Below are 27,486 nucleotides of genomic sequence, written 5' to 3'. Positions count from 1 at the left end.
CGGGCTCTCCCAGGACCCCGCGTTCACTATATCCGGGCTCTCCCAGGACCCCGCGTTCACTATATTCGGTCTTCTTGGACCCCTCGTTCACTATATTCGGTCTTCCTGGACCCCTCGTTCACTATATCTGGTCTCCCCGGACCCTGCCTTCACTATATCTGGTCTCCCCGGACCCTGCCTTCACTATATCTGGTCTCCCTGGACCATGCATTCACTATATCTGGTCTCCCACAGTACACAGAACATGGAAATGCAATTATTTTAGTAAATCTAAACTGCTAAATATCTTTTCTCATCAGCAGTTAGAGCAGTCTTGTCACTTCTGTCAGTGTCCAGTGGAGCACTGGTTAAAGAAGTAGAAGGAGTTTTCATTCTCCCCTGATTGACCTATGAGGCTGCATAACCCCTGACCCTCTGTCTGGACAGCACTAATTGGTCCTGTGTTGATCACATGCACTCTCCCAAGAAAAAAAAAAAACCCTTCTAGCAATACACACCACACTGAGCATGTGCAGCTTGCCTTCAAGGCTCTGTTCTATGAGCAGATGGATTGGGAACAGAAGAAGGGGAGGATCAGAGAGGTTGGGGACAGTAGAAGAAGGGGAGGATCAGAGAAGTCAGAATCAATCAGTATTTTTACACAATGCGGAGAATTAACCCCTTAGGTTCCACAGTGAAATAGCAAAAGTAAGTCTGCATATACAGACTGATCTTACTGTTGTAGGTTTAGTAACACTTTAAGTCATCACATTCGCCAATTGTTTTCCAAATCGCAAGAGTAAGAATTTCCTTATATACCCATCTCCTGGCAATCATCTTTTGTACATGGGGAAAAAAAAGCCTTCTAATAAACAATTTGGTAGCATTACTCATGTCCTCATCAATGGCAGTTAACTGGCATAAAAGGGAGTACATATGTTTGGAAAGCCAAAATTGTGAGCCATAAATTCGGTCACCTGAGACCAGAGAGGTCTGACCTTTGGGCACTCCTGAACCGTGTGTAAAAAAAAAAAAAAAAAAAAAAAAAAAGTGCCCTCGAATAACTGGCACTTGTGAGATTGGGCAGAGTCCCTTATGTGCATACGAAGCAGCCGCAAAGGCGTATAATAAGTCTGGAGCAAGTAAAGTGTCTGCATCATCCTATCGGTAGAGGCTATAACCGCGGGTAGGTAAGTGCAGAGCACCTCACTCCACAGCTCCTCCAGCACAATGGCAGTTTATTGGCCTCGGGCTCTCCCCACCAATTTGGAAGCATTAGGAACCAAGGCCTCTAACTACCTAGAGACTAAGGCCTGCCATACATGGGTCGAAAATCGTCCAATTTTTCATCCGAAAATCGAACCGAAGAATAATCGGCCGATTTCAGCTCTGTTAATGGGTCAATGGCACCAGCCGATTTTCATAGTTCCTCCCCTTTTCGGCCTGTTGGAAAATTCGTTAAAAACAACGGATTTTCGACTCAATGATGGTCAAATCGTACGATCGTTTTTTCCGAAAAGAAAATGCGCATAAGCCGTGACCTGGAAGGAACAGAAGTTTTGCCTGTTATATGGGGTGAACTTTATGACTTGGTCGGCCGATTTTTAAAATCATTGATGGCACCATCGGATTACCGAGCGAACGACGTTTTTGGTTTTCAGACGAAAAATCGTTCGGAATTCGAACCATGTATGGCCTGCATAACTTGGCATGATCAGACCCCCCCCCCCAAAAAAAAAACATGTTCTACCTACCTGCACTGTGCAGTGGTTTTGCCCAGAGCAGCCCCTATCCTCCTTGGGTCCCCCTCCAGGACTCCTGGCCCCTTCCTCCTGGCAAGTGCCCCCAGAGCAAGCAGCACCCAAACTCTCCTATAAGCCACCCTCCTGGCAGCAGCATTTTTGCAGAAAATATGCCTGACGCTTGTAAAAGTATCTAGCGCTTTTACAAGTGTTTAGGTGCATTTACAAGTGTCAAGCACTTGAACTTTTGATTCATTTCATTGGCCAGAATGATCATTTATTCTGGCCATTTAAATGAATTAACGCTCAAGTGCTAAATGTGTTTAGCCGCGTCAAGTGGTTTTTCTGCCAAGACGCTGTTGCTCCTGGACACATTGGACCTGGGATTTTTTGCTGCTGGTAAACGCTACTGCTACTAAAAGCTTCTAAAAATCTGTGTGCATGGACACCTAGGATAAGGAGGGCCATTTAGAAGCAGTAAAAAAAAAAAAAAAAGTACCAGACGCCCCTAAAAGTTGCTGCAAATACGCCCCGTGTGCATGAGGCCTTATAGTATATAAACAGCAGATAATCGCTACTATAATGCTTCATGTACACGAGGAGCTGCTAAACTCGGGTTTAGGAGCTTTTGGCATTTTTTTGCCAAAGCTTTCCAATTGCCTCTCGGGGGATCAGGAAGGAATTTTTTTTCCCTGCTGGAGCCAATTGGATCATGCTTTGCTGGGTTTTTTTTTGCCTTCCTCTGGATCAACTGTGGGTGTAGGATTACAACTCTTTTTTTTTTTTTTTTTTTTTTTAATGGTTGAACTGGATGGACTTTTGTCTTTTTTCAGCCAGACTAACTATGTAATTATGCTAACCTTCCTAGCGGTGATCCCGAGTGTGGCTTGGGGTTAATTTTCAGTACCAAAAGCGGTAACTCTGAGCCACACGGGATTACTCCATAGTGCTTCTCCTGCTTCCCCCCCCCCCCCTCCAATCCCTACCTTGTCTTGCGATGTCCTCCCGCTGTATCTTCCGGCCAGTGCTGGCTTCCGGGTTCCGTTCCCTGTGAGTGTCGGGACACACGGGGGCGGAACCAGTGGGAAAGTCAAAAAAGTAAAAATATAACATACACACAATACATTGTATCAAACCATTTCACCTACATTTTGTCCCTACTGCTTTGTCCGGTGCCCTGCCTGCATTTTTACCGTTCTTTCTGCCTGGAAACTGAGAAATGTCCATGGCGTCCAAAAAGCGTCCCTTTAGGTCAAAAGCAGTTTTAGACCGGCTAGAGAACAGCGATAGTAAATCAGAACCACTTGCAGAAGTGAGTGATAATGATTCGTGGGGAAATTCGTCATCAGGCACTGACGTTATTGAATTAAATTTATTATTATATTATGTTTTATAATTATTTTTTTCTTTTTTATGATTTTGTGTGTTTATCACACCCGGGATGTTTACTAGACTCTAGACAGATTTAGGTGAGTTATTCCTAAGACTTACAGGCCTACAATATAAAACAACAAATTTCCATGCAAAACAATGTACCGCTTTGACATTCAAAAATATTGATTAGTTAGACCGCCAGGGAGGTTAACTCAACTACATAAAAGCCTATGGGGTTGATTTACTAAAGGTAAATAGACGGTGCACTTTGCAAGAGCAGTTGCTCCAGGACTTTGTAAATGAGCAGAAGCTCTACTGACTTTCATCATCCAATCATGTGCAAGCAAAAATGCAGTTTTTTTTTTTTGTTTTTTTTTTTAAATTTTCCTTGCACGTGATTGGGCATTTGCAAAGTAGAACCTTACCTCATTTATTAAGCTCTGGATCCACTGCACTTGTAGAGTGCACAGTCTATTTGCCTTTACTAAATCAACCCCTGTGTGTCCATATACACATAGGCTTTTAGCAGTTTAAGCGCTGCTGCATTTAGGCGAGGTTAAACCTCCCTCTCCTGAATGCGACAGAATCTCGTTCAGAATAGGAATGTTCTGACCACGGGAAAACGCAAAATGCTGCAACCATGGTACCGTGTCTTGCCGCAATTTGCATTTCCCAGTGGCCGGCGGTCAGAGTAGGTTCATGTACATGAAGCTTAAGGGGTTAATTTATATTGTAAAACAGTGACCGTTATATATATATATATATATATATATATATATATATATATATATATATATATATATATATATATACAGTATATATATTATACCTTGGAAGTAGGATATACAGAGTATATGAAGACATGAAGGGTGGAGGGGGAATATAAATCTTTTAGCCCTGCTTCACACTGAATGCAACTTTGAAATCGCACTACATCACTTGAAGTAGCGCAGTTTCAAAGCTGTGGATCAGTGTAATTTGTACATTCGATTGTACCTTCGATTTCGATTGTACCTTCGATTTCACTGTGGCTTGCAACTTTGTTTAACAGGAATCAATGCAAGTCGCAATGAAATTAGAAAAAAGTAGCGCAGGAAGTTTTTCGAAATCGCACTGATGCACCTTAAGGTGCGATTTTTGAACCGGGGCTTATATCAAAGTAGTACGAAATGTTGAGACTTTTTTGCATAGCTTAGAGTGCCCCTTTTATATCAAGGTAAAAAAAATCTGTCTTTATCCGTTCCTTCTCCTGCCCAGGACTACATGTCCCATGAGGCATTGCTCCTCATACATTCATATTCACAAGTTCTCAGACACTTACTGACATGTATGAACGGTGTACTGAGCTGTATGTGTGCTTCACTGTGTATACTGACATGTAATCAAATAATGCATTCTGTATGCAGGCCAACTAATCGATTAGGAAAATAGTTGACAAATATTTTCATAATCAATTTTGTCGATTGGTTGTTTCAGCTGTAAAAACAAAAGCATTTTGTTATTGTGTCAACTCGCTGATCCGAGTGTCTTTCCGTGTTCCTCCAGCCAACACTCACTGCCATGCTGATCATGTTACCGGCACCGGGGCCTTGAAGAAGCTGCTGCCTGGATGTAAAAGTGTCATTGCCAAGGACAGCGGGGCCGTCGCTGACCTCCACATCCAGGAGGGAGATGTCCTGAAGTTCGGGAACTTTGTGAGTATCAGACTTTATAAAAGGGATTCAATCAAAGCTTGCAAAGCTGATTCAGGTTGAATGGCAGGGGAGAGCCATAGGTTGGCATTTAGGCTCCACGCACACTGCCTTAAAAAACTGCTGTGCTCGTGGCAGAAAAAAAAATAATTTGAGCATTTTTTATACTATAGGAGTGTTTTTAGCATTTTTTTTTATTTTCTGTCATAAAACTGCTTTCAAAAACACAAAACAGAGTTTTTGTTTCTGCCTCTAAACACCTCTAGACTACCTAATGTACATGGACACATAGGATAACATTAGTGTCTTCAACAGGCAAAATGCTAAACTCCTCTGGGAGCAACGTTTTGTTGCATGGGGCCTTAATCTACTTCTGCTTCAATGCAAAATTTAAATGTATTTTAAATACAACCAGTTCCATTCTCCTACAGAGCAGGACTGAGGCTGGAAATAGGAGGGGCAACACTGTAAGCCAGTCCAGGCCACTGTGTGTTCAGTCTAACTCAGGGAGCTTGCTTCCAGGAGGAAAGAGCTTCTAGACCTCATAAACGTGCTGATTCTCATTCAGTGCTGGGGGTGGGAAGTCAGAGACCAGTGTATTGGTCTGTATTCCTTAACCGCTTCCCCGCTGCCCTATACATACATATATATACATACATACATACATGATTTCGCATTGCCGGGTAGAAGGCTCGCACGCCCTACCTGCACCGCAATTGGCGGCCTCGCCTGTCGATCACAGGGTCCCAGCTGGTGATTGCCTGCTGGCACCCGGCGATCACCATGTATCACTGACAGGGGAGAGACCTGTATGTAAACAATACAGATCTTTCCCCTGTCAGCTCTTGCACACTGCTTTGTATGGCTCTGCATAGCAGAGCCATACAAAGCAGTGTACTTACAGTGTAAAGCACACAGTAAAACAGCACACAGTTAACCCTCTGATTGCCCCTAGGGATGCACCGACATTTTGGTGGCCGAAAAGTTTCAGCCAAAACACCCCCTTCGGCCGAAATGAAAAAAAGCACCGATACAGGTGCCGAAAAAACCTTGCCGCCACCCGCCCGCCACTGCCGCCGCCAGCCGACGCTCGGTAGTTTCTCAGCCTTACCTGATGAGTGAAGGAAAGATGGCTTCGACTCATCTCTATGCCCTTGGAGGATTGGAGAGATGTCACTTCTGGTTCTGGGTTTCTTTTTTTTTTTTTTTTTTTTTTTAAAGCACTAGATCAATGCTTTTTTTGATCCAATGCTTCACATTGTAGAGGAGAGATGTGGGGTCCTATTGACCCCATATCTCTCCATAAAGAGGACCTGTCACTAATTATTTTTATCACGCGGGATGCATGCATTTCTTGTGATAAAAATAAAAGTGATTAAAACTATTTTTAAAGGGACAGTGCAAAAAAAAAAAAAAAAAAACTTAAGTAAATGTAAAAAAAAAAGTTTATTTTCAAATAATTTTTATTGAAATTTTTATCGTCTTAAAACAAGATAACAGCGTATAGAAACATTCAAGTGAGAGGTTCACAAAGGCAAGTTTACAAAACGTATGATAAAAGAAGAAGTGATAGATCCCCACCATCCGGCTGGGGACCTGTTAAGTGTAATCAAGTTTACATGAGAGTTATGCTCGTGGTTCATGAACCATGTTGTAGAACGTAAAACAAAAGAAACTAGGTAGGGGTTGAGAGAAGGGGTAGGAAGAATGGGGGAGGGAGGGAAGAGGGCACCAATGAGCTGTGAATACCGTATCTGCTAGGATTTAGGACTAGTAATCAGGTGAGTGAACAATTAGGGTGTTTTAACCAACGAGACCAGTGTAGTATGAATTTATGATAGGTGGAGTTTCGGAGGGCCGTTCTTCGTTCCATCTCGCATTGTAGATTGATATCAGCAACGAGACGAGACAATAAGGGGGGTGACGTATTTCGCCATAGTCTAGTTATGTTTATTTTAGCTGCTGCCAGAATGTGTACAATAATAGTGCGTGAGCGTTTGGGGAATTTTTCTATCATTATATGTAGGAGGGCTAGACCAGGATTTGGGGTCATTGGTGTATCTATAATTGAAGAAATCATTTGAAACACTTTGTTCCAATACGACTTGATGGATTTGCATGACCATAGCAAATGAAAGAGCGAGCCAGTTTCGCCGCAATGTCTCCAGCAGGTTTGTGGCTGTTGTGGATAGTACAGAGATAATTTGGCGGGGGTTAGATAGCATTGATGGAGAATTTTCAAATATGAATCCCAGTGGGAACTACATCTTGAGGCTTTGTATGTGATGGCGAACGTTGTTTGCCAGGATTGTGGAGTGGTTGGGAGAAGTAAAATCCTCTCCCAGTTAGTCAGGGACGACGTATGGGTTGTAAATTGTGCTTCAATTAGTAATGTATAGAAGGTGGATATTCCCTTCTTCGGGTAAATAGTCTTCTGGAAGAAATGGTGTGCGGTAGCAGGAAAGTCTATTTCAAGTGGTATGTTCGTTTTATTGAGCAAGTGGGTTACGCGCATAAAAGTGAATTGCTCCTTATCAGGAAGATGGAATCTCCTTTGGAGGGTCTGAAAAGAATCTGGTTTTTGAGTAGTGTAGAGATCTTGAATATGATGTATACCGCACGCTTTCCAAGAAGTTAAGTTTAAATGGGGGGACAAGAAGTGCAGTGATGATATGGGGATAGGGATTCGTAGATTAGCCTTATGTGAATGTGTGTATGTCAGAAAATCATGCCAAACCGTCAGAGAGGCCTGAATACATGGATGTGAATGTAGAGGACCAATCTGAGCTATGTGGGGGGTAAAAAGTAAATCTATTAATAATCCCGCTGAGTACAAAGAGGATTCCATGATAGTCCAGGTTTTGTCTTGGGTGGGGTGCCACCAGTAGAAGAGCTGATCCAATAAGACCGCTTGGTAATAGGATTTCAAATGCGGGAGACCGGCTCCCCCTCTGAAGGGTGGGTGTATCAGGAGGTTTGTGGTACATCTAGGCCGTTTGGAATTCCAAATTAATTTATTCAGAATTTTTTGAAGTGTGGAAAAAAAGGAGGAAGGTATAGAAATAGGCAGCGTGCGGAAGGTATATAAAATTTTAGGCAGTATGCACATTTTGATAGTCGCTATTCTGCCTAACATAGATAAGGTAGCTGTACGTAGGCTTCTAAGCTCCTGTGGAATTATGTCAAGTAACGGTTTAAAATTAGCTGCATAGAGTTGATTAGTTTTGGCAGTCAGTTTAATCCCCAAGTAGGGAATATTGTGAGTTTCCCACTGAAAAGGGAAATGTTTTAGAAGCCGGTTTTGAAGTGGAGCAGGAGTATATAAGTTTAAAATAGAAGACTTGGGTTCATTAAGTTTATAGTATGAGACATCCGCGTAGGTTTGTATGTGGGTGCGTATTGAAGTAAGTGATTTAGAAGGGTTTGTAATCATTCGAATAATGTCATCCGCAAAGAGGCTAATTTTGTGTTCGTGCCTAAGAAATTTAATTCCTGAGAAACTGGGGTCATTTCTGAGGTTAGATGCTAGTGGTTCAATGAGTAAAACAAAAAAAAAAAAAGTTTAAAGTGCCCCTGTGCTCACATGTAGTGGTGAACGTATATGTAGGCCATGCCCACATATGTAAATGTTGTTCAAACCACACACGTAAGGTATCGCCACAAACGTCGGAGCAAGAGCAATAATTCTCACACTAGACCTCCTCTGTAACATTACGCTGCTAACCTGTAGACATTTTTAAAGCATCACCCATGGAGATTTTTAAGTACTGTAGTTTCACGCCATTCCTCGATCTTGCGCAATTTTTAAGCGTGACATGTTTGGTATCTACTTACTCGCCATAATATCCTCTTTCATATTTTACAAAAAAATTGGAATATATATTGTTTTTTTGTTTTTTTTACTCAAAGTGTATTTTTTTTCCAAAAAATTCATTTTTAAAAACTGCGCATTTCAGTCAAAAAGTGAAAAATATTTTTTTTTCAGCACAAAAATTAAACCCCATCCTCACTCTGTAACGGGACAGTGCAAGAAGCAGCGCGTTGATGAGCTCATCTGTCACTCTGCTCTCTCCTCCTATGATTAGTCCATGTGCTGCTTCTCCCTCCCTCTCTCTGGGATGTGCTGTACACTAGGCTGATGTTGAGTCAAATTCAGATACATACAGTGCCTGCATTAAAAAAAAATGTATTTATTGGCTACAGATCTGCATTATTTGTGATGTTTGTCTACCTGGGGTGCAGGTTTAAGAATTGTTTTTTCCCACTGCAGTTCCTGGAGGCTCGGTCCACCCCTGGCCACACTGACGGTTGTCTTACCTATGTGCTGAATGATAAAAGCATGGCCTTTACCGGGGATGCTCTGCTCATCCGAGGCTGTGGCCGTACCGACTTCCAGCAAGGTAGGTCCAGACACAATGTGGAGGGGGAGGACTCAGACTTACCCTTGGTTCACATATATGCGGCTGTGTGGGCCGCGTTTTGCACGGACACAAGAGCTCATTCATTTGAATGGACTCCCGTGCTCAGTGACACTCACAAAAGAAGTCCCTGCACTTCTTCTGAAAATGCAGCTCACACAGGAACCTCGGTTACCAGTACGGTTGTGATTTCCAGTGCGGGCGGTGTGCCATTAGAACTAATGGCACCCTCCTGCAGATCCGCATTCCTCCACAGCTGCACCACCCGCACATATGTGAACCAGGGCTAAGATATGGGATGGACATTGGGCTTGGCAGTTCCCATAATGAAGGAATTGGTGTATTTTGGAACGTCCTCATTTAGATCTGCTCCATGGTTTGCTGCCATGCAGGGTGCCTAATGCCCCAGTGGAGTTCTGTTCATGTGTAGCGCCTCAGACCATCACGGGGACATCAAACGTTTTGTTGGGTCAAACCTCTTAGGACTCATTCATGTCTCTGCGGTTTTCATTTGTTGCAATGGGGTTGATTTACTACAAATGCAGGAAAAATTAATCCTAAACACATTAAGGGGTTGCTTTACTAAAACTGAAGCATGCAGAATCTGGTGCAACTCTGCATAGGAACCAATCAGCTTCCAGGTTTTATTGCCAAAGCTTAATTGAGCAACTGATTGGCTACCATGTGCAGCTGCACCAGGTTCTGACAGCTGCAGTTTTAGTAAATTTACCCTCTTATTTATTTATTACAGGTACTTATGTAGCGCTGTCAATATACACAGTGCTTTAAGTGTGTGTATGTGTATGTATATTTGTGTGTATGTATGTGTGTGTGTGTGTATGTATATGTGTGTGTGTGTGTGTGTGTGTGTGTGTGTATATATATATATATATATATATATATATATATATATATATATATATATATTTGTACATTCACATCAGTCCCTAACCTTCAAGGAGCATACAATTTTAAAGTCCCTCACTCACATTCATACATACACATACTCTGGCCAATTTAGACAGGAACCAATTCACCTACCAGCATGTCTTTGGTTTCATCCCATACTCCAGAGTACCCAGAGGAAACCCACGGAGGCACAGGGAGAACATGCAAACTCCAGGCAGGTGGTACCGTGGTTGGGATTCGAACTAACGCACCTAGTACTGCCAGGCGGAAGTGCTAACCATTTAGCCACTTCTGCGTTTATGATGCATTTTTGCATCATTTTTACGCTTGCTAGACACCGCTTCACCATTGCAGCAAGCGGGATTACTTAAACGAGAAGTATGGGTTTTTAAAAAACAAACAAACATTCATACTCACCCCTGTGCTGTACTATTGATGTCACGGCTGTCAGTCACCACTCTCCTCTCTTCCAGCATTCACTGGAGCACCGGGCTGGAGAGGGAGGACACCGCTGAGAGTGCTGAGAAGTGGAGCCAGCTGTTAGGCAACAAGCTGGATACTGACAATATTGTCCGGATCCTTCCAGAGCCTGGAGCAGCTCTGTGACCACAGGCTGTAGCATGCATTCAGCTGACTCTGGGTCACATGAGAGCAAAAGTAAGTGCACTTTTGTGACCCACAGGAGAAGTATGACCAAACAAGCGTTTACTGTACATCTCCTTTTTTAAGTCTTAAAACACATAGATGTGAACTCTAAACTGTGGTTTGGGATACCAGCAGACCTGAGATGATACTTGGGTGGGTGTCATGTTCATATTCCCAACATCCCAGATCTATTACTGCCTGTGGACTTATTCGAAAACCTTTGATTGCTAATATTCCCAAGTGAGATAAGCAGCATCAGATTAAAGTGGTTGTAAACCTGAGGCATGAAATATGAACAAAGCATATCCCTCTATAGTGTGTACTTGTCTTAATCCAGAGCACGAAGTGTCATTTATGTCTGCGGCTTTGTTCCTCTGCGATCAGCATGAATCACTTCTAAAGTTTTTCTGACACCAAGAGAAAAATGGTGATAGAAGAGGGAGCTCCAACACACAGGCAGTGATTGATGGCCTCAGTTTTGTTGCTGTGTGACAGGGGGGGAAGAGGAGGGTGTCCCTTCCTCTAATCCGCTCTCACCTCCTGTTTTCTGGAAGCTCACATCAGCTATAAATTCTGAACTTTGAACAGCTGTAGAGGAGGGATGACTGCAGATAAACAGGTACAACTTATGTAGGAGGATTTTTTTCATCTCTGTGTATCATCTGAGGCCAGTCACATCACTGGGTATATGTGAGGGTTTACAACCACTTTAAAGGAGAAACAACTCTTTGGATAGAGTAAGGGAGGGTTATTCTCCTCCCCAATGGGACACAGACTGCGAAATAAAAACTGACAGATTTCCCTTCCTATACCATAACTAAAACAGGAAGTGAGAGGAAATCCCTCCAAATTGAGGGAATCTCTGGGTGTCCTCCATTGGAAGATTTCCCCTCTGTTCCTGTTTTGGTGACAACCCGAAATTTTCTTTCACGTTCAGTGATGACGGTAAACAGGGCAAATAGAGATTGTGAATCTCCCTTACGGGGGACACAGACTGCAATAAGCACCTGACAGAGGCTGTAATCCTTGTGCTATATCCAGACTGTCCCTTGGCACCTGTCTGTCCATTGAAGGGCTATGGTACCTTCATTGGTCTCAGTGACGTCAGGACTACTGGTGCATGGGGAGGGGGAGACGCTGCAGGGACCAGTCTAGCAAAGCAGAGGAGCCTGCAGGAGCGGAGGGTCCAGGCAGTTAAACTGGCTTACCAAATCGCCTAGAAAAACTGCAGCTGCACCCTCACTGCAACCGAGAATGTTTCGGTTTCCTAGAGTTCATCAATAAGTGTGGTATGGTCTCTGTACCTGTTACACTCCTATCATGAAATGTTTTTGTGTTTTGCAGGTTGTCCCAGTACTCTGTACCACTCTGTACACAGCAAAATCTTCAGCCTGCCTGACAGCTGCTTCCTGTACCCAGGCCATGACTACACTGGTGAGTGTGAATGTATTGGCACTTCATTCTACAAAAGGTGTTTGCATTCAATCATCAGCTGTGAGCGCTGCCCTTTTCACTAAACAAAGGTAAAAATGCTGCCAGAAGGCAACCGCCTGCATGGATGAACCTCCATGGCTACTTTCACACTAATCTGTGGCAAAAATGTATATGCGTTTTTACCACGTTTGCGTGCATTTTTTAACCCAGTGGCACTGACGTGACACAAATGGACTTTTTCGCGTAGCTGCCTTTTGTGCTGGGAGTGTGCTGCACAGCACACTCCCAGCAAAAAGACCGGGGTGTCAGTGAGAGCCCTGGGTCTGGGTCACATGATCGCTGTGATAGCCTCTGATTGGCTGTCGCAGTGATCAGTCACTGTGAAGCCCGCCCTCTCCCCCCCCCCCCCCCCTGTTTTTTCTTTCTCTCTGAATGGAGGAGAGAGAGAGAGCGAGAGAAATACAATGGTTTGTAAAGAAAAAAAGATAAAGAAATTTTAAAAAATACCTAGCCCGGGTTTGGGTCAGGGTCAAAGGTCAGGTTTTTAAAATTGGTGTCAGTGTGTTTTTAGGTAAAAAAAACAAAATGCGCCATATTGTTTCTGGGCTGTACTACGGGTACAAACAACAAATAACATACACATATATGGTATCACTGCGATCATCAAGAGCTGGAAAATTTATTTTGGGTTGTTGTTTGGTGATAGGTTATGGTAGTAACAAGAAACACACAGCTAGATTAAAAAAAAAAACAATTTTTTTTTTTTTTTAACTATTTTGTGCCAGTTTTCCTTAGATAATAAAATAAATCGGGAGATATAAATTACCATTTACCACCAAATGAAAGCCCAATTTGTCCTGAAAACGTGGTATAATTCACCCGGATGCACAAAGTAGTAGTGATGATATGTACGGTTTTACTAACACACGTCAAAGTTGTAAAATTTTACTTAGGCTTTAAGATTTGTTATACACTTGGACGTGAAGGGGTTAAAAAATGTGACTCAAAACTGCGCCAAAAACGCAACGCAGGTGTGTGTTTATTGTGTCTTTGAAAAAAATGCAGCAAGCAGAAGTTTGCAAAACGCACCGTACCCGCAACGGATCAGTGTGAAGAGTTCTATAGGAATATACGGTCACACGTTTTTCTTCCACTGCAAAAAACGGAAGAAGAACGGATCGGTGTGAAAGTAACCTAAGGGGCTTTATTTACAAAACATTCATGCAAGCTGAGCAAGATTTTCCCTTGTCTTTGTCGTAGATTCATTCCTGCATCGTCCGTTGGCCAGAATGCAGTTTTATTTTCTCATTAAGGTATTTCAGAAAACTATACTGCATTTTGGCCACTAGAAGGCGCTAAATATACAGAAGTTATTCTGTTGATAGAAATTTTCCTGCAAGCTGGACATTTCACCGTATGTTTCCTGACGTTCGTGCAACAAATGTTTTATTAATAGCCACATTAGGGCTCATGTACACGGGGCATTTGGAAAACTCTTCTGACCGCTGGAAACTGCTAGAAAACGTAGGTTAAAAAACATCAGTTTAACTGTGTTTTACATACCGCGTTTGTGTTTAGAATCATTTTTAAAAGATAACCTCAGGATACCATCTAAAATGCCCAGAATGCACTGAAAAATAGTAAATAATTTAACTATTTCAGACATTTTGAGAGAAATAGAGAGAGCAGAAGCAGAGAGAGCAGTATGTGTTGAGATGACCTGTCTTTCCTGGTTGTATTCACTATGGATCCCATCATGACCATAATGGCGCGTTCTACCATTGCTTCCTTCACACGAAACCTGGAACTGACTGCACTGGTGTACCGGGTCCATTTGAATACATGGAAAACACTTTGCATGCATTTCTGATGATGATAAACAGCTCTGGACAGCATCTGGATGTGGACCAGGCAAAAAATGCTTCTAAACGCAAATACGCATAAACGCGTTTACACGCGTTTGAAACGCTGGTAAATTCTACTCCTGAACGCGATTTTGGTGCTTTCAAAAAAATGCCTGTAACCTCAACTGCCTGTAAACGACATAGTGTGCATGGACACATAGGAAAACATTAGGGAGAGTTCAGGGGCTGCTGAAAAAAAACCCGCTGAACATCTCCTAAACGTCAGTTTAGCAGCTGCAGTGTACAAGTAGCTGTTGCCGTCCCAATCAGAGCTGAGGGCTGCCTCCTCCCTACAAGGGTCAACTGTGCTTGGCATGGTAAGAACAAAGTGTTCCCAGATTATTCTGCAGGCACCAGAGGGCTGTCCTCCAATGGTGGGACCATCTGGGAGGAGATTACTACAAATGGTAGACCTGTTGACTTTCAGGGGACAGGAGTTCACAATAGATCCATTTAAGGAGCCATCCAGCACTAGGTAGCTTCTGATTATTTTCCTCCTGTTACAGGTCAGACGGTGACCACGGTTGAAGAGGAGAAGCGATTGAACCCCCGACTGACCAAGAGTGAGGGGGAATTTGTCAAGATCATGAATAACCTGAACCTGCCCAGACCAGCTCAGATAGGTGAGAGCAAGCGTCGGCATGTCACTGTTCTCCCGCACTATAACTGACCAGCATTTTTTATTGCAGGTATTTATATGGCACCAACACCATGCGGTGCTTTATATACATCAGTCCCTGGCCTCGAGGAGCTTACAATCTAAAGTCCCTATCTCACATACACATAGTAGGGCTAGTGTAGACAGGAGGCAATTAACCTACCAGCATGTCTTTAGAATGTAGGTGGAAACCAGAGCACCCAGAGGTAACCTACACAAACACAGGGAGAATATGCAAACTCCATGCAGATGGTGTCCTGGTGGGATTCCAACATTAGTTTGTATGGCCTTGAACAGGACTTTTATTTAGGCTCTTGGTATTTATGAAGGCTAAGAAAACTGGTGATACCTGGTGAATATGGATTTGTAACCGCTTGCCGACCCACCGCAGTCGATATACTGCTGCAGGGTACATAGAAGCACAGCAACGTACCTGATCATCACTGCCTGTTTAGGGCACGTGCCCACCTACTCCCCTGTGATTTGAGACGGCGGGGGTTTGTCAGCAGATTCCAGCCAATGATTCATGGTCAGGACCTGCTGATCGGCTGTGCCTAATCACAAACCAGAGCTCTGTGTTGACAAACAACACAGGGCTCTATACAGAGGGAACAATGGCTTTGTTTCTTTTCCCTGCAAAGGGAAAAGAAACAAATCTGTAGTAAAAAGCAGCACATATTACACAATGTTAGGCACACAGTTAATGTCTAGATTGCCTCTAGATGGAAACCCCTTCCCAACCAGTACACTGACAATGTATATTAGCACTGATCACTGTATAGGTGCAACTGGAGATGTCAGTCCATTCCCACAAAGTGCCAGTTAGTGTCAGATTGCCCTCTGCACTATCACAGCTGATCGCTGCCATTACTAGTATAAAAAAGAATAAATTTAAAATTCCATTATTTATACCAAAGTTTTTAGACACTATGACTTTCATGCAAACCAATCAATATATAATTATTGGGATTTTTTTTACCAAAGACATGTAGCAGAATAAATTTTAGCCTAAATTTATGAAGACATTATAATAAAAATAAACCCAGTGGTGATCAAATACCACCAAAAGAAAGCTCTATTTGTGTGAAAAAATTATATACATTTAATTTGGGTACAGTGTTGCATGACCGCCCAATTACCAGTTAAAGTAGCACAGTGAGGAATAGCAAAAAATGACCTGGTCAGGAAGAGGGTAAAATCTTCTAAAGCTGAAATGGATAGTAAAGAGCAAGAGACATAATACAACAGTTACCAGTGGTTTAAAGTAGAATGTGCAGGTGGGTTGGACGTTTTGCATAAGGAAGTCATTTGTGATTTGTGTTCCTGTCAATACAGCCAATAGGGAACATTTTGTGCAATACTTTCCTCTACCACAAGATGCCACTGTGGTTTAAAGTAGAACTATAGACAAAACATTTCCATGTTGGATAGAGCAGTGTTTTTCAACCTTTTTTGTGCAAAGGCACACTTTTTTCATGAAAAAAATCACGAGGCACACCACCATTAGAAAATGTTAAAAAAATTTACCTCTGTGCCTATATTGACTATATATAAAGTAATTCTCTTGAATAGGAATCAAACACAAAGAAATTATTTTATAATTACTTTATTATGAAATAATAAAGTATTTTATAATTGGACCCGGGGGCCGGACCAAGAGTAGATGAATGATGTGTATGTGTCATCCATAGTAAGTATAGTAATATTCCCCCATAGTAAGCATAGTAATTAATCCCCCATATAGTAATTCATCCCCCATAGTAATTAATCCCCCATATAGTAATTCATCCCCCATAGTAATTCATCCTCCATATAGTAATTCATCCCCCATAGTAATTCATCCCCCATAGTAATTAATCCCCCATATAGTAATTCATCCCCCATAGTAATTCATCCCCCATAGTAATTAATCCCCCATATAGTAATTCATCCCCCATAGTAATTAATCCCCCATATAGTAATTCATCCCCCATATAGTAATTCATCCCCCATAGTAATTCATCCCCCATATAGTAATTCATCCCCCATAGTGTAATTCATCCCCCATAGTGTAATTCATCCCCCATAGTAATTCATCCCCCATAGTAATTCATCCCCCATATAGTAATTCATCCCCCATATAGTAATTCATCCTCCATATAGTAATTCATCCCCCATAGTAATTCATCCCCCATATAGTAATTCATCCCCCATAGCAATTCATCCCCCGTATAGTATTTCATCCCTCGTATAGTATTTCATCCCCCGTATAGTATTTCATCCCCCGTATAGTATTTCATCCCCCATATAGTATTTCATCCCCCGTATAGTATTTCATCCCTCATATAGTATTTCATCCCCCATATAGTAATTCATCCCTCATATAGTATTTCATCCCTCATATAGTATTTCATCCCTCATATAGTATTTCATCCCCCCATATAGTATTTCATCCCTCATATAGTATTTCATCCCCCCATATAGTATTTCATCCCTCATATAGTATTTCATCCCTCATATAGTAATTCATCCCTCATATAGTATTTCATCCCCCCATATAGTAATTCATCCCTCATATAGTATTTCATCCCCCCATATAGTATTTCATCCCCCCATATAGTATTTCATCCCTCATATAGTAATTCATCCCTCATATAGTATTTCATCCCCCCATATAGTATTTCATCCCCCCATATAGTATTTCATCCCCCCATATAGTATTTCATCCCTCATATAGTATTTCATCCCTCATATAGTAATTCATCCCTCATATAGTATTTCATCCCTCATATAGTATTTCATCCCTCATATAGTATTTCATCCCCCATATAGTATTTCATCCCCCCATATAGTATTTCATCCCCTCATATAGTATTTCATCCCTCATATAGTATTTCATCCCCCCATATAGTATTTCATCCCTCATATAGTAATTCATCCCTCATATAGTAATTCATCCCCCATATAGTATTTCATCCCTCATATAGTATTTCATCCCCCCATATAGTATTTCATCCCTCATATAGTAATTCATCCCCCCATATAGTATTTCATCCCCCCATATAGTATTTCATCCCCCCATATAGTATTTCATCCCTCATATAGTAATTCATCCCTGATATAGTAATTCATCCCCCATATAGTATTTCATCCCCCCATATAGTATTTCATCCCTCATAAAGTAATTCATCCCTCATATAGTATTTCATCCCCCACAGTACTATTCCCCCCCCCCCTTCTAGTAAGCCAAGTCCCCCGTGTCAATTCACTTACCTTTTGCGTTCCTCTCGCTGTCTTCCCGCGCCGTTCGGGTCTTCAGGGCGGACTGTGAGAGGAGCCTAGCTCCCCTCCCCTCACGTTCGGCACGCTGCCCCGCCTACACACATCCTGACAGCCACATCCGCAAGCCGGATTAAAAGGTCCGCGCGGACTTTTGGGGCTGCCAACCGAGAGGAGGCAGGGGAGCGGCCGACCGAGAGGAGGGAGGGGAGCAGGCGCCCGGCACACAGAAGAGCCGCATTAGACTGGGTAAAGAGCCGCATGTGGCTCGCGAGCCGCGGCTTGCCGACCACTGAATCATTAGATTCTAATGATTGGTCTATTTGTGAGCCGAAGCCACATGTTACAGATGAAATTGGAATTTTTCCCACGGCACACCAGACAATATCTCACGGCACACTAGTGTGCCGCGGCACAGTGGTTGAAAAACGCTGGGATAGAGTAATGGAGGGTTATAACCCTTGTTTGTTTTTTATTTTGCCATCTTTGTCCCATTGGGGAGACTTCCGTTCACTTCCTGTCCCATAGCCAAACAGAAAGTGAGAGGAAATCCCTGTAACTTAGGGGACTCCCAGGTCACCAGAACCAGTGTCCCCATTGGAAGATTTCCCCTCTATTACTTTTCTGGGGAAAACCCACAATTTGGGATTTTCTTTTCGTTTCAATGATAATGATAAACAGGACAAATAGAGAGAGGGGGAATCTCCTAACGGGGACACAGACAGCAATAAATACTGGCAGGTGTTTCTATCCATCTCAACTACTCTATCCAAAGAAAAAAAAAACTTTTTTTTTTTAGCTATACTGTAATGTCTTGTGTGAGCACAGCATACCTCCATGGCATTTAAAGTATATGAACAGCTATATATATATTTTTTTTTTTTCGGGTAGAGAAGGGAGGGGTATGAAATACCGCCAGTTAATATTTTGGTGCCTGCCCCATAGAGGAAATTTCCCTTTTACTTCCAACCTGGAACAGTAGAAGAGAGGAGTTCTCTACAAAGTGAGGGTAAATTTCCCTTTTACTTCCATCCTGGAACAGTAGATGAGAGGAGTTCTCTAAAAAGTGAGAGTAAATTTCCCTTTACTTCCATCCTGGAACAGGAGATGAGAGGAGTTCTCTACAAAGTGAGAGTAAATTTCCCTTTACTTCCATCCTGGAACAGTAGATGAGAGGAGTTCTCTACAAAGTGAGGGGAAATTTCCCTTTACTTCCATCCTGGAACAGTAGATGAGAGGAGTTCTCTAAAAAGCGAGGGGAAATTTCCCTTTTCTTCCATCCTGGAACAGTAGGTGAGAGAAGTTCTCTACAAAGTGAGGGGAAATTTCCATTTTACTTCTATCCTGGAACAGTAGATGAGAGGAGTTTGCTACAAAGTGAGGGGAAATTAACCTTTACTTCCATCCTGGAATAGTAGATGAGAGGAGTTCTGTACAAAGGTGAGAGTAAATTTCCCTTTACTTCCATCCTGGAACAGTAGATGAGAGGAGTTCTCTACAAAGTGAGAGTAAATTTCCCTTTACTTCCATCCTGGAACAGTAGATGAGAGGAGTTCTCTACAAAGTGAGGAGAAATTTCCCTTTTTTCAGATCATGAACAGCAGAACAGGATTCCCCCCCCCCCCCCCGGTGACAACTAAAAATAACTCTTTTGGTAATTTTGATTATTTTTTCCCTTACTTTGAGAACATGTAGCGCTTTTATTTGGTACTATGTTTTAATTAAAACTGAAAAAAAAATCACATCAAAAATAATAAAAAAAAATAAATACTGCAGTCTAATTACCGCCTTAAACATATGGCATTGCAGAGGAGCATTGCAGCCTGAAGGTGGCAGTGTGCATCCTAAGGCATTCATTTTAGTCAATGAAGCTTGCAGACAGCATGTCATCACTGCTCAATGCTGATTGGTTCCTGGTCATCAGGGGGGTCCACAGTTGTCATGGACAGCAGGGATTAAGAACCACCAGCATTACTAAAGTATCAGCAGATGCTGAGACTGGAAAGAAGGAAACTTTAAAAACGTATCCCCAGTACAAGGTGTCATGCTGGAGGATATTTATATTCAGATGGTGGGCAGGAAGAGGGTTAATTTTTTTTTATATTAATTTATTTTTTTTTTAAATTAAATTAGTATGTAAACTAGCATATAAATATTTCATGTATACCATGTGCAGATCTAAGCAAATCTCAGCTAAACAGAAAGCTAGAAGAGTTATGCAGGCCATACATGGGTCGAATTCCGAACGATTTTTCGTCAGAAAATTGAAAACATTCGCTCGGTAATCCGATGGTTCCATCAATGATTTCGAAAATCGCCCGACCAAGTCATAAAATTCACCCAATATAACAGGCAAAACTTTTGTTGCTTCTAGGTCATGGCTCATGCGCATACTCTTTTCCAAAAAACGATTGTACAATTTGACCATCATTGAGTTGAAAATCGGTCGTTTTTTATGAATTTTCCAACATGCCCGATCACCGAAAATGGGAGGAATCACGAAAATCATCCGGTGCCATTGACCCACTAACAGAGTAAAAATTGACTGATTATTCTTAGACCCGATTTTCAAACAAAAAATCGGTCGAATTTCGACCCATTTATGGCTGGCATTAGGGAGATGACACCCACCACCCCCCCCCCCCCCCACACACACCTGATAATGAAAACTAAATCTACTGCATCATCACAATATTTCAGTCTGCCAGAAAGCATGAAAGCATTCTCATAAATTCCAGCTTGCTTTGCAAACACAACGTCATGGGTCTACCCTGTGATTTTTTCTTTTCTTTTTTGTACAGTTAAGCCCTGGTTCACCCCGGTGCGACTTGCCTTGCAATTTGACAGTTTCAAGTCACATGACAAGTGGCACCCTATTGCCCACAATGGAAGCGGTGCAATTCCGATTTTTAAAAGTAGTTTCTGCACTAATTTTTGCAATTTCAGGTGCGACTTGCATAGACATCTGCGCATTTTTTGCTAAACAAACAAAAAATACCAAAAATTTTGAAAAAAAACGAATTATAAAATTTTGCAAACAGGTAATTTTTTTCTCCTTTACTGATATGCGCTAATGAGGCTGCACTGATAGGTGGCACTGATGAGGCGGCACTGATGGGCACTGATGAGGCGGCACTGATGGGCACTGATGAGGCGGCACTGATGGGCACCGATAGGCAGCAATGATGGGCACCGATAGGCTGCACTGATGAGGCAGCACTGATGGGCACCGATAGGCTGCACTGATGAGGCGGCACTGCTGGGCATTGATGAGGAAGCACTGATGACGCTGCACTGATATGCGGCACTGACAGGCACAGATTGCCAGCACTGCTGGGCACTTTTGGGGCTGCACTGATAATCAGGGCACTATTAATTAATGCCCTGATTATCAGTGTAGATGTCTCCTTTCACATTTGCAGGTTATTGGCAGTATCTTCCTCCCACTGACAGCGTGAGGAAAGTACTGCCGATAACCGGCAAGTGTGTTTACATTGTGATCAGCTTTGATTGGACACAGCTGATCTTGTGGTAAAAGGCCGCTGTGATTGGCCCTTTACCGTGCCATGTGATCAGCTGCGTCCAAAGGAGGATGTCATATAACACCCAAACCTATGTCCACTGGGGGGGGGTGCAGTTCTGGGAGGACATCATATGACACCCTCCCAGGACTGAACAACTGCGCTGTAGCTGTCATTCGGCTATAGCAGTCAGGAAATGGTTAATTTGTCTTTTATCTGTTGCGCTAAGAAGGGGTGTCAAACTGGCGGCCCTCCAGATGTTGCGCAACTACAAGTCCCATCATGCCTCTGCCTTTGGGAGTCATACTTGTAACTGCCAATCTTGCAATGCCTCATGGGACTTGTAGTTTTCCAACAGCTGGAGGGCCAGTTTGACACCTGTGCGCTGTATTGTAGTGTCAGTAGTGAACCACAAGGTGGAGTGATGGGTTTGCTGGCTAAGCATTAGCACAGGCTTGTCCAACACATACGCCCAAGACAGCCCAACACAAAATTGTAAATTTAAAAATGTTGATTTTTTTTTTTTTTTGCATTTATACTTCGCGAACACATTTGCATGAAAAAAAAAAAAAGTCGGTGTCCTTTTATTGGACATTTATAAGTTTTATCTTCCCAAAGAAAAAATTCCCTTCTTCACAATTGGCCTTATTCATGTCATCAGTTTTCGGCAGCAGCAATATTTGTGAGCAGCTATTTTCAAGGATGAAGCACACGAAGGGAAAAATTAGAACCAAACTATTCAATGGGCAGCTTGAGAATAAATTGAAAATTGCTGCTACATTCATGGATCAGATATTGATGCGTTCGCTTATCAAATATCGCACTAGTTTTATATTTTCCTCTTTTATATTATATAAACTCACAGATTTCAGTTGTGTATGGCACTGATTTTTCTAGAATTCCTTAGAACTACTTTTCATTGTATGCACCTATCATCCATCATATGTTCCCTTTTTTTTTTTTTTTCCTTCTTAAACCTAGATGTTGCTGTTCCAGCCAATCTGAAATGCGGCATCCAGGACTAATGATGTCATCAGAGACCGGAGGATGAGCCGACCAATGCAATTCGTTCTGGTGTCTTTTATTGAATGTTCTATGAGTTGGTGGATTTGAATAAAGATAAACTGAATGTTGTCACGCTGCTTTTACTATGGATGCCTTAGTGCCTGGAGGAAAAATTGAGAATACTGTTTGGTCTAAATACCTCATTCTTGATTTGATACTTTCATAACTGAACCTTTTTGTATGTGTATATATATATATATGTAAATGATTGTTGTTTTGTTTTTTTTTGGTCCCAGTAAAGGGTGGATATATTACTTTCTGCATCATTTATTTCTTTATAATGTTATTTGACCTTTCTTTGTTCTAGTTACATAGTTAGTCTGGGTAAAGAAAGACAAAAGTCCATCCCGTTCAACCATAAAAAAAAAATAAAATTTGCTCCTGCTGGGAAAAATATTCCTTCTTGATCCCCCAAGAGGCAATCGGATATTCCCTGGATCAACGTTACCTATAAATATTAGTATCCAGTTATATTCTGTGTATCTAGGAAAGAATCCAGGACTTTTTTGAAGCAATCCACTGAGCTGGCCAGAACCAACTCTTGAAGGAGTCTATTCCACATTTTCATAGCTCTCACTGTGAAGAAACCTTTTCATGTTTTGGAGATTAATTCTCTTTTCCTAAAAACGTACAGCATACCCCCTTGTCCTGTGTGATGACCTCAGGTGAATAACTCTACACCGAGCTCACTATATGACCCACTGATGTATTTATACATGGAGATCATATCCCCCCTTATGTATTCTACATGGAGATCATATCCCCCCTTATGTATTCTACATGGAGATCATATCCCCCCTTATGTATTCTACATGGAGATCATATCCCCCCTTATGTATTCTACATGGAGATCATATCCCCCCTTATGTATTCTACATGGAGATCATATCCCCCCTTATGTATTCTACATGGAGATCATATCCCCCCCTATGTATTATACATGGAGATCATATCCCCCCTTATGTATTATACATGGAGATCATATCCCCCCTTATGTATTATACATGGTGATCATATCCCCCCCCCCCCCCTTATGTATTATACATGGTGATCATATCCCCCCCCCCCCCTTATGTATTATACATGGAGATCATATCCCCCCTTATGTATTATACATGGAGATCATATCTCCTCCCCCCTTATGTATTATACATGGAGATCATATCCCCCCTTAATCTCTTCTCAAGACAGAATAAATTCAGTTCCTCTAATCTTTCCTCATAGCTGATCTCCTCTATGCCTCTTATCAGTTTGGTTGCCTTTCTCTGTACTTTCTCCAGTTCCCCAATGTTCTTTTTGTGAATTGGTGCCCAAAACTGAACTGCATATTCCAGATGAGGTCTTACTAATGATTTGTAGCGGGGGAAATGATATCCCTTTCTCTGGAGTCTATACCTCTTTTAATACAGTATTGGGTCATTAGAGTACACATTCTCCTCCTCAAATATAATTATTTACAGGGTGTCCACAAAGTCATAAAAGATTGTGAATGAAGGGATAGACAGGAGCATCACTAGGCATGGGCACCGAGGACATGTGTCTCAGGTGTCCCCCTTGGTGCCTCAGGTCCGCAATGCCCACCCCTTTTTTGCTATGTGCTTATCCCTGCAAAGCTCGTGTTGTGTTGCTCATGACTTTGCAGAAGTATCTGCTTAGCAATAAAGTGTCTGTATAACTCCAGAAGCAGATGTAGAGTCAAGGAAATCTCTCAGACATCTTGGATTTGATGTGCCAAATGATGCAAAGCAGAATCCTAGAAGGACTTCCTCTTTCTCCATGCTGGGTGCCTTTCTCTGCTAATGGGGGCTTTTTACCTATTTACTGTGGCCTACAGATTGGCAAGTAAGCAACTAAAGGAGATGTGGCTAGAGAAGAGGAGAGAGAGGGTTGTTGGTTCATTTTTGCTTGGGGAGGGGGGATAAATTTTGCTTGGGGAGTTGTGGTTGAAAAGGTCATGGGGGAGTGCTCTTCAAAGCAACTCTCTATATACTGTCATATGTCTTATCATACTGTTAAATGCTCCTGATCACTGCAATTTGGGAGTGTGGAGGTCGGGAGCATGCAATGTGCAGAACAGCATGCATGGTACAGTGGCCAGCAGTATGTATCATAGGGTGTCTGTTACATACTGACTAAAGATAGTTTTTTAGAGGTTACAAAGTAAATTACTGTATCACCCAATATATGGCTTCCATTCAGTAGCCCAAAGAGGCATACAAAAAAGAAGGGTTTGTGAAAAGGAATTCACAGAAAGTGGCTACATTATGAACAGAATGTGATACTCAGAAAAATTTCCAAAAATTATGCTTTATTACATATAAATATTTGACATATGGGCAATCGCCCTGGTTTACCATCACCTCAGTATGAGACAATACACACAGACCTAAAACCATATAAAATAACACCAAGACCGGTCTGGATAGATGTGCTGCAAAGACAATGACCACTAAAGTCTAAAGTCTTTGTAGCACTGGCACATTGGTTAACACTTCCCAAAGGAGGTGTACACAAAAATTATACCATAGGTATATAGTGTCACATGTAATAAATATAAAGACATGTGTCATAACCATAAAGGTTCTATCCCATAGAGGGGAATTCCCAAAAATTGTACCAAAGGTATGAAATATCACATGTATACAATGCAGCGAGCACAGTGTGCGTCAAAAGAGAGGCATAACCATAAGCCTATGTTAGGCAGCAAAAAGGATATCACAAATGAAATGCAATACAGTCCCGTACCGGCACATGTGGTTGGGGCCCATTCATCTGTAATATAAGTGACTGATTCTGAGGACTTTTAGATATAAATAACGCACCAGTTGTTGCCTGGATGGAGAAACAGATGCAAGTAGCAGAACACTGCTTTAAGTGATTTCTTCACCACAGCATGTGGACTACACACCACTTTTTGTTGAAAACAAGATAAGGCCCAGCGGCTCCTCCGCCCGTTGAAATATATGTGGCATGCCTTGTTTCCTATATAAAGCACCATAATGTCCCCATCCTGTAGTAAGACAAACAATATGAGGGAAGTCACTGTAAGAGCTTTCACTCGATAATAGACGTTTATGCCATATAGGTCACAAGGGACCTTTAATCTAATGTCCTGTAACAGTCCACTCACCACCTGTGCAATGGGTAGTAAGAACGAAAAGGATATCCTTCATAAGTACTGCCCTTCAAAAGGTACTGCTATATGGAACCAAGGAACCACCGCTAACATCAGCCGACATACCGCGGGTTCCGACCTCTCCATGGCGCCTGTGCCGCCTAAGTATGCCTCATGGCATGTGAAGATGGCTTGTAGGTCAGCGTGCGTTCCACCTAGTGCGCATGACCGGAAGTGACGTATCTGATGTATGACGTCAACGCGTTTCGCCGATGGGCGTATCTCACTCAGCTTCGTCAGGACCAATGGGATTCCTGCATTTCAACCTTCTATTTATAGTGGATTAAGACCCACCCACATATGCAAAAAATTACATTGCAGTTATCCCCAATGGAAGAAAAGGGGCTAAATACTTAGCACAACCGCTGGTCATAGTTAAATTAAAAAGACAGGCGACTGGAAATATCAAAGGGAGGAAAGATTTGACAATTACAGCAATGCACACAAAAGTAAAAAGCAAAAATTATATTCAATTGAAAATTACCACACTTTCACCAGGAGATGGCAGTGTTATTGAAAGGATCTCCAAACCTATTTATTAGGTCAAAAATACACAAGGACACAGTAAAAATTACCGCAAAACCACCACAAGATGGCGATGTTAATTAATAAATCCCTCTATAGGTTATTTTGCCCAGGGTTCCTAAATTTCAAATTAACCACTTATAAGTGTACATTTATTCTCAAAGGAGAGGAAAATAGTTCAAAGATTAGTCCCTTCTACACTTCTAGACCTATATTTCAATGTGTACCATCAGGATATTAGATATCTCCCCAAAGAAGGTTTACCTTAAGTATTTAGTTAACATATTGTCCTCAATAATTCAATTAACGCATTAACCAGCCATTGACAGGAGTGAGGAATTACCACAGATTGACCAACATATGGCAATATAAGAACATATATCCATACAGATCTATTTATCCAAAAATACTTGGAGATCACATTCCACATTTAACCCCTTTGGGTACAATGTATCAAGTTTATATATCCAATATTTCTCCTTTTTTAGCAGTTCTCTATCAAAGTCACCTCTCCTTTGAGGGAAATGCAATGCATAGAAACCTTTCACTTTTGTACCATCCAATTTACCTCCATGATATTTAGCATAGTGTTGGGCAAGATTACTTTCAGGGTCATTAGATCTAATATCTCTGAAATGTTCACCTATTCGTACCTTAAGTTGTCTTTTGGTCTTACCAATATACATCTTTTTACAGGGACAAGTCAAAATGTATAATACTCTCTGTTACATACTCCTGACTGTCATGCTGTACACTGTACTGCATGTTACATACTTATGGCCATTGAACCCGGTAGGCTGGGCTATACCTTACATACTCCTGACCGCTGCACTCTGTATGCTGAACTGTACATTACATACTTCTGAACCCTGCACTCTGTATGCTGAACTGTACATTACATACTTCTGAACCCTGCACGCTGTATGCTGAACTGTGCATTAAATACTCCTGACCCTTGCACGCTGTATGCTGAACTGTGCATTAAATACTCCTAACCCTTGCACGCTGTATGCTGGACTGTACATTATTTACTTCTGAATACTGCACTCTGTCTGTTGAGCTGCCCATTGCATACGCCTGACCCCTGCATTTTGTGTGCAATATTGTATATATACTCCTGAACAAAGAACATATTGTTGAAATAATTGATGGTTGCTTATTAAAGTTTTAATGAACTTTTGCTTCAAG

At 41.8% G+C, this 27,486-nt stretch overlaps 1 protein-coding gene across 1 annotated transcript in view; it reads left to right on the top strand.

The window, feature by feature from the left end:
• Positions 1-22,852, top strand: part of ETHE1 (ETHE1 persulfide dioxygenase) — a 36,602-nt gene extending 13,750 nt beyond the window's left edge. Inside the window, exons 3-7 of the mRNA XM_089688865.1 lie at positions 4,641-4,789; positions 9,057-9,186; positions 12,103-12,192; positions 14,603-14,719; positions 22,515-22,852. Coding sequence (XP_089544991.1) covers positions 4,641-4,789; positions 9,057-9,186; positions 12,103-12,192; positions 14,603-14,719; positions 22,515-22,558 — 530 coding nt within the window. The 3' untranslated portion in view covers positions 22,559-22,852. The remainder of the gene's footprint in view (positions 1-4,640; positions 4,790-9,056; positions 9,187-12,102; positions 12,193-14,602; positions 14,720-22,514) is intronic.
• Positions 22,853-27,486: the final 4,634 nt, after the last annotated feature.

This window comes from Staurois parvus, unplaced genomic scaffold (genome assembly GCF_062004578.1).
Source record: "Staurois parvus isolate SC_StPar_1 unplaced genomic scaffold, SC_StPar_1.0 ptg000457l, whole genome shotgun sequence".
In the NCBI taxonomy this organism is placed as follows: Eukaryota; Metazoa; Chordata; class Amphibia; order Anura; family Ranidae; genus Staurois; species Staurois parvus.
The sequence above is the reverse complement of the archived record's forward strand: the minus strand, read 5'-3'. Positions and strand labels throughout refer to the sequence as shown.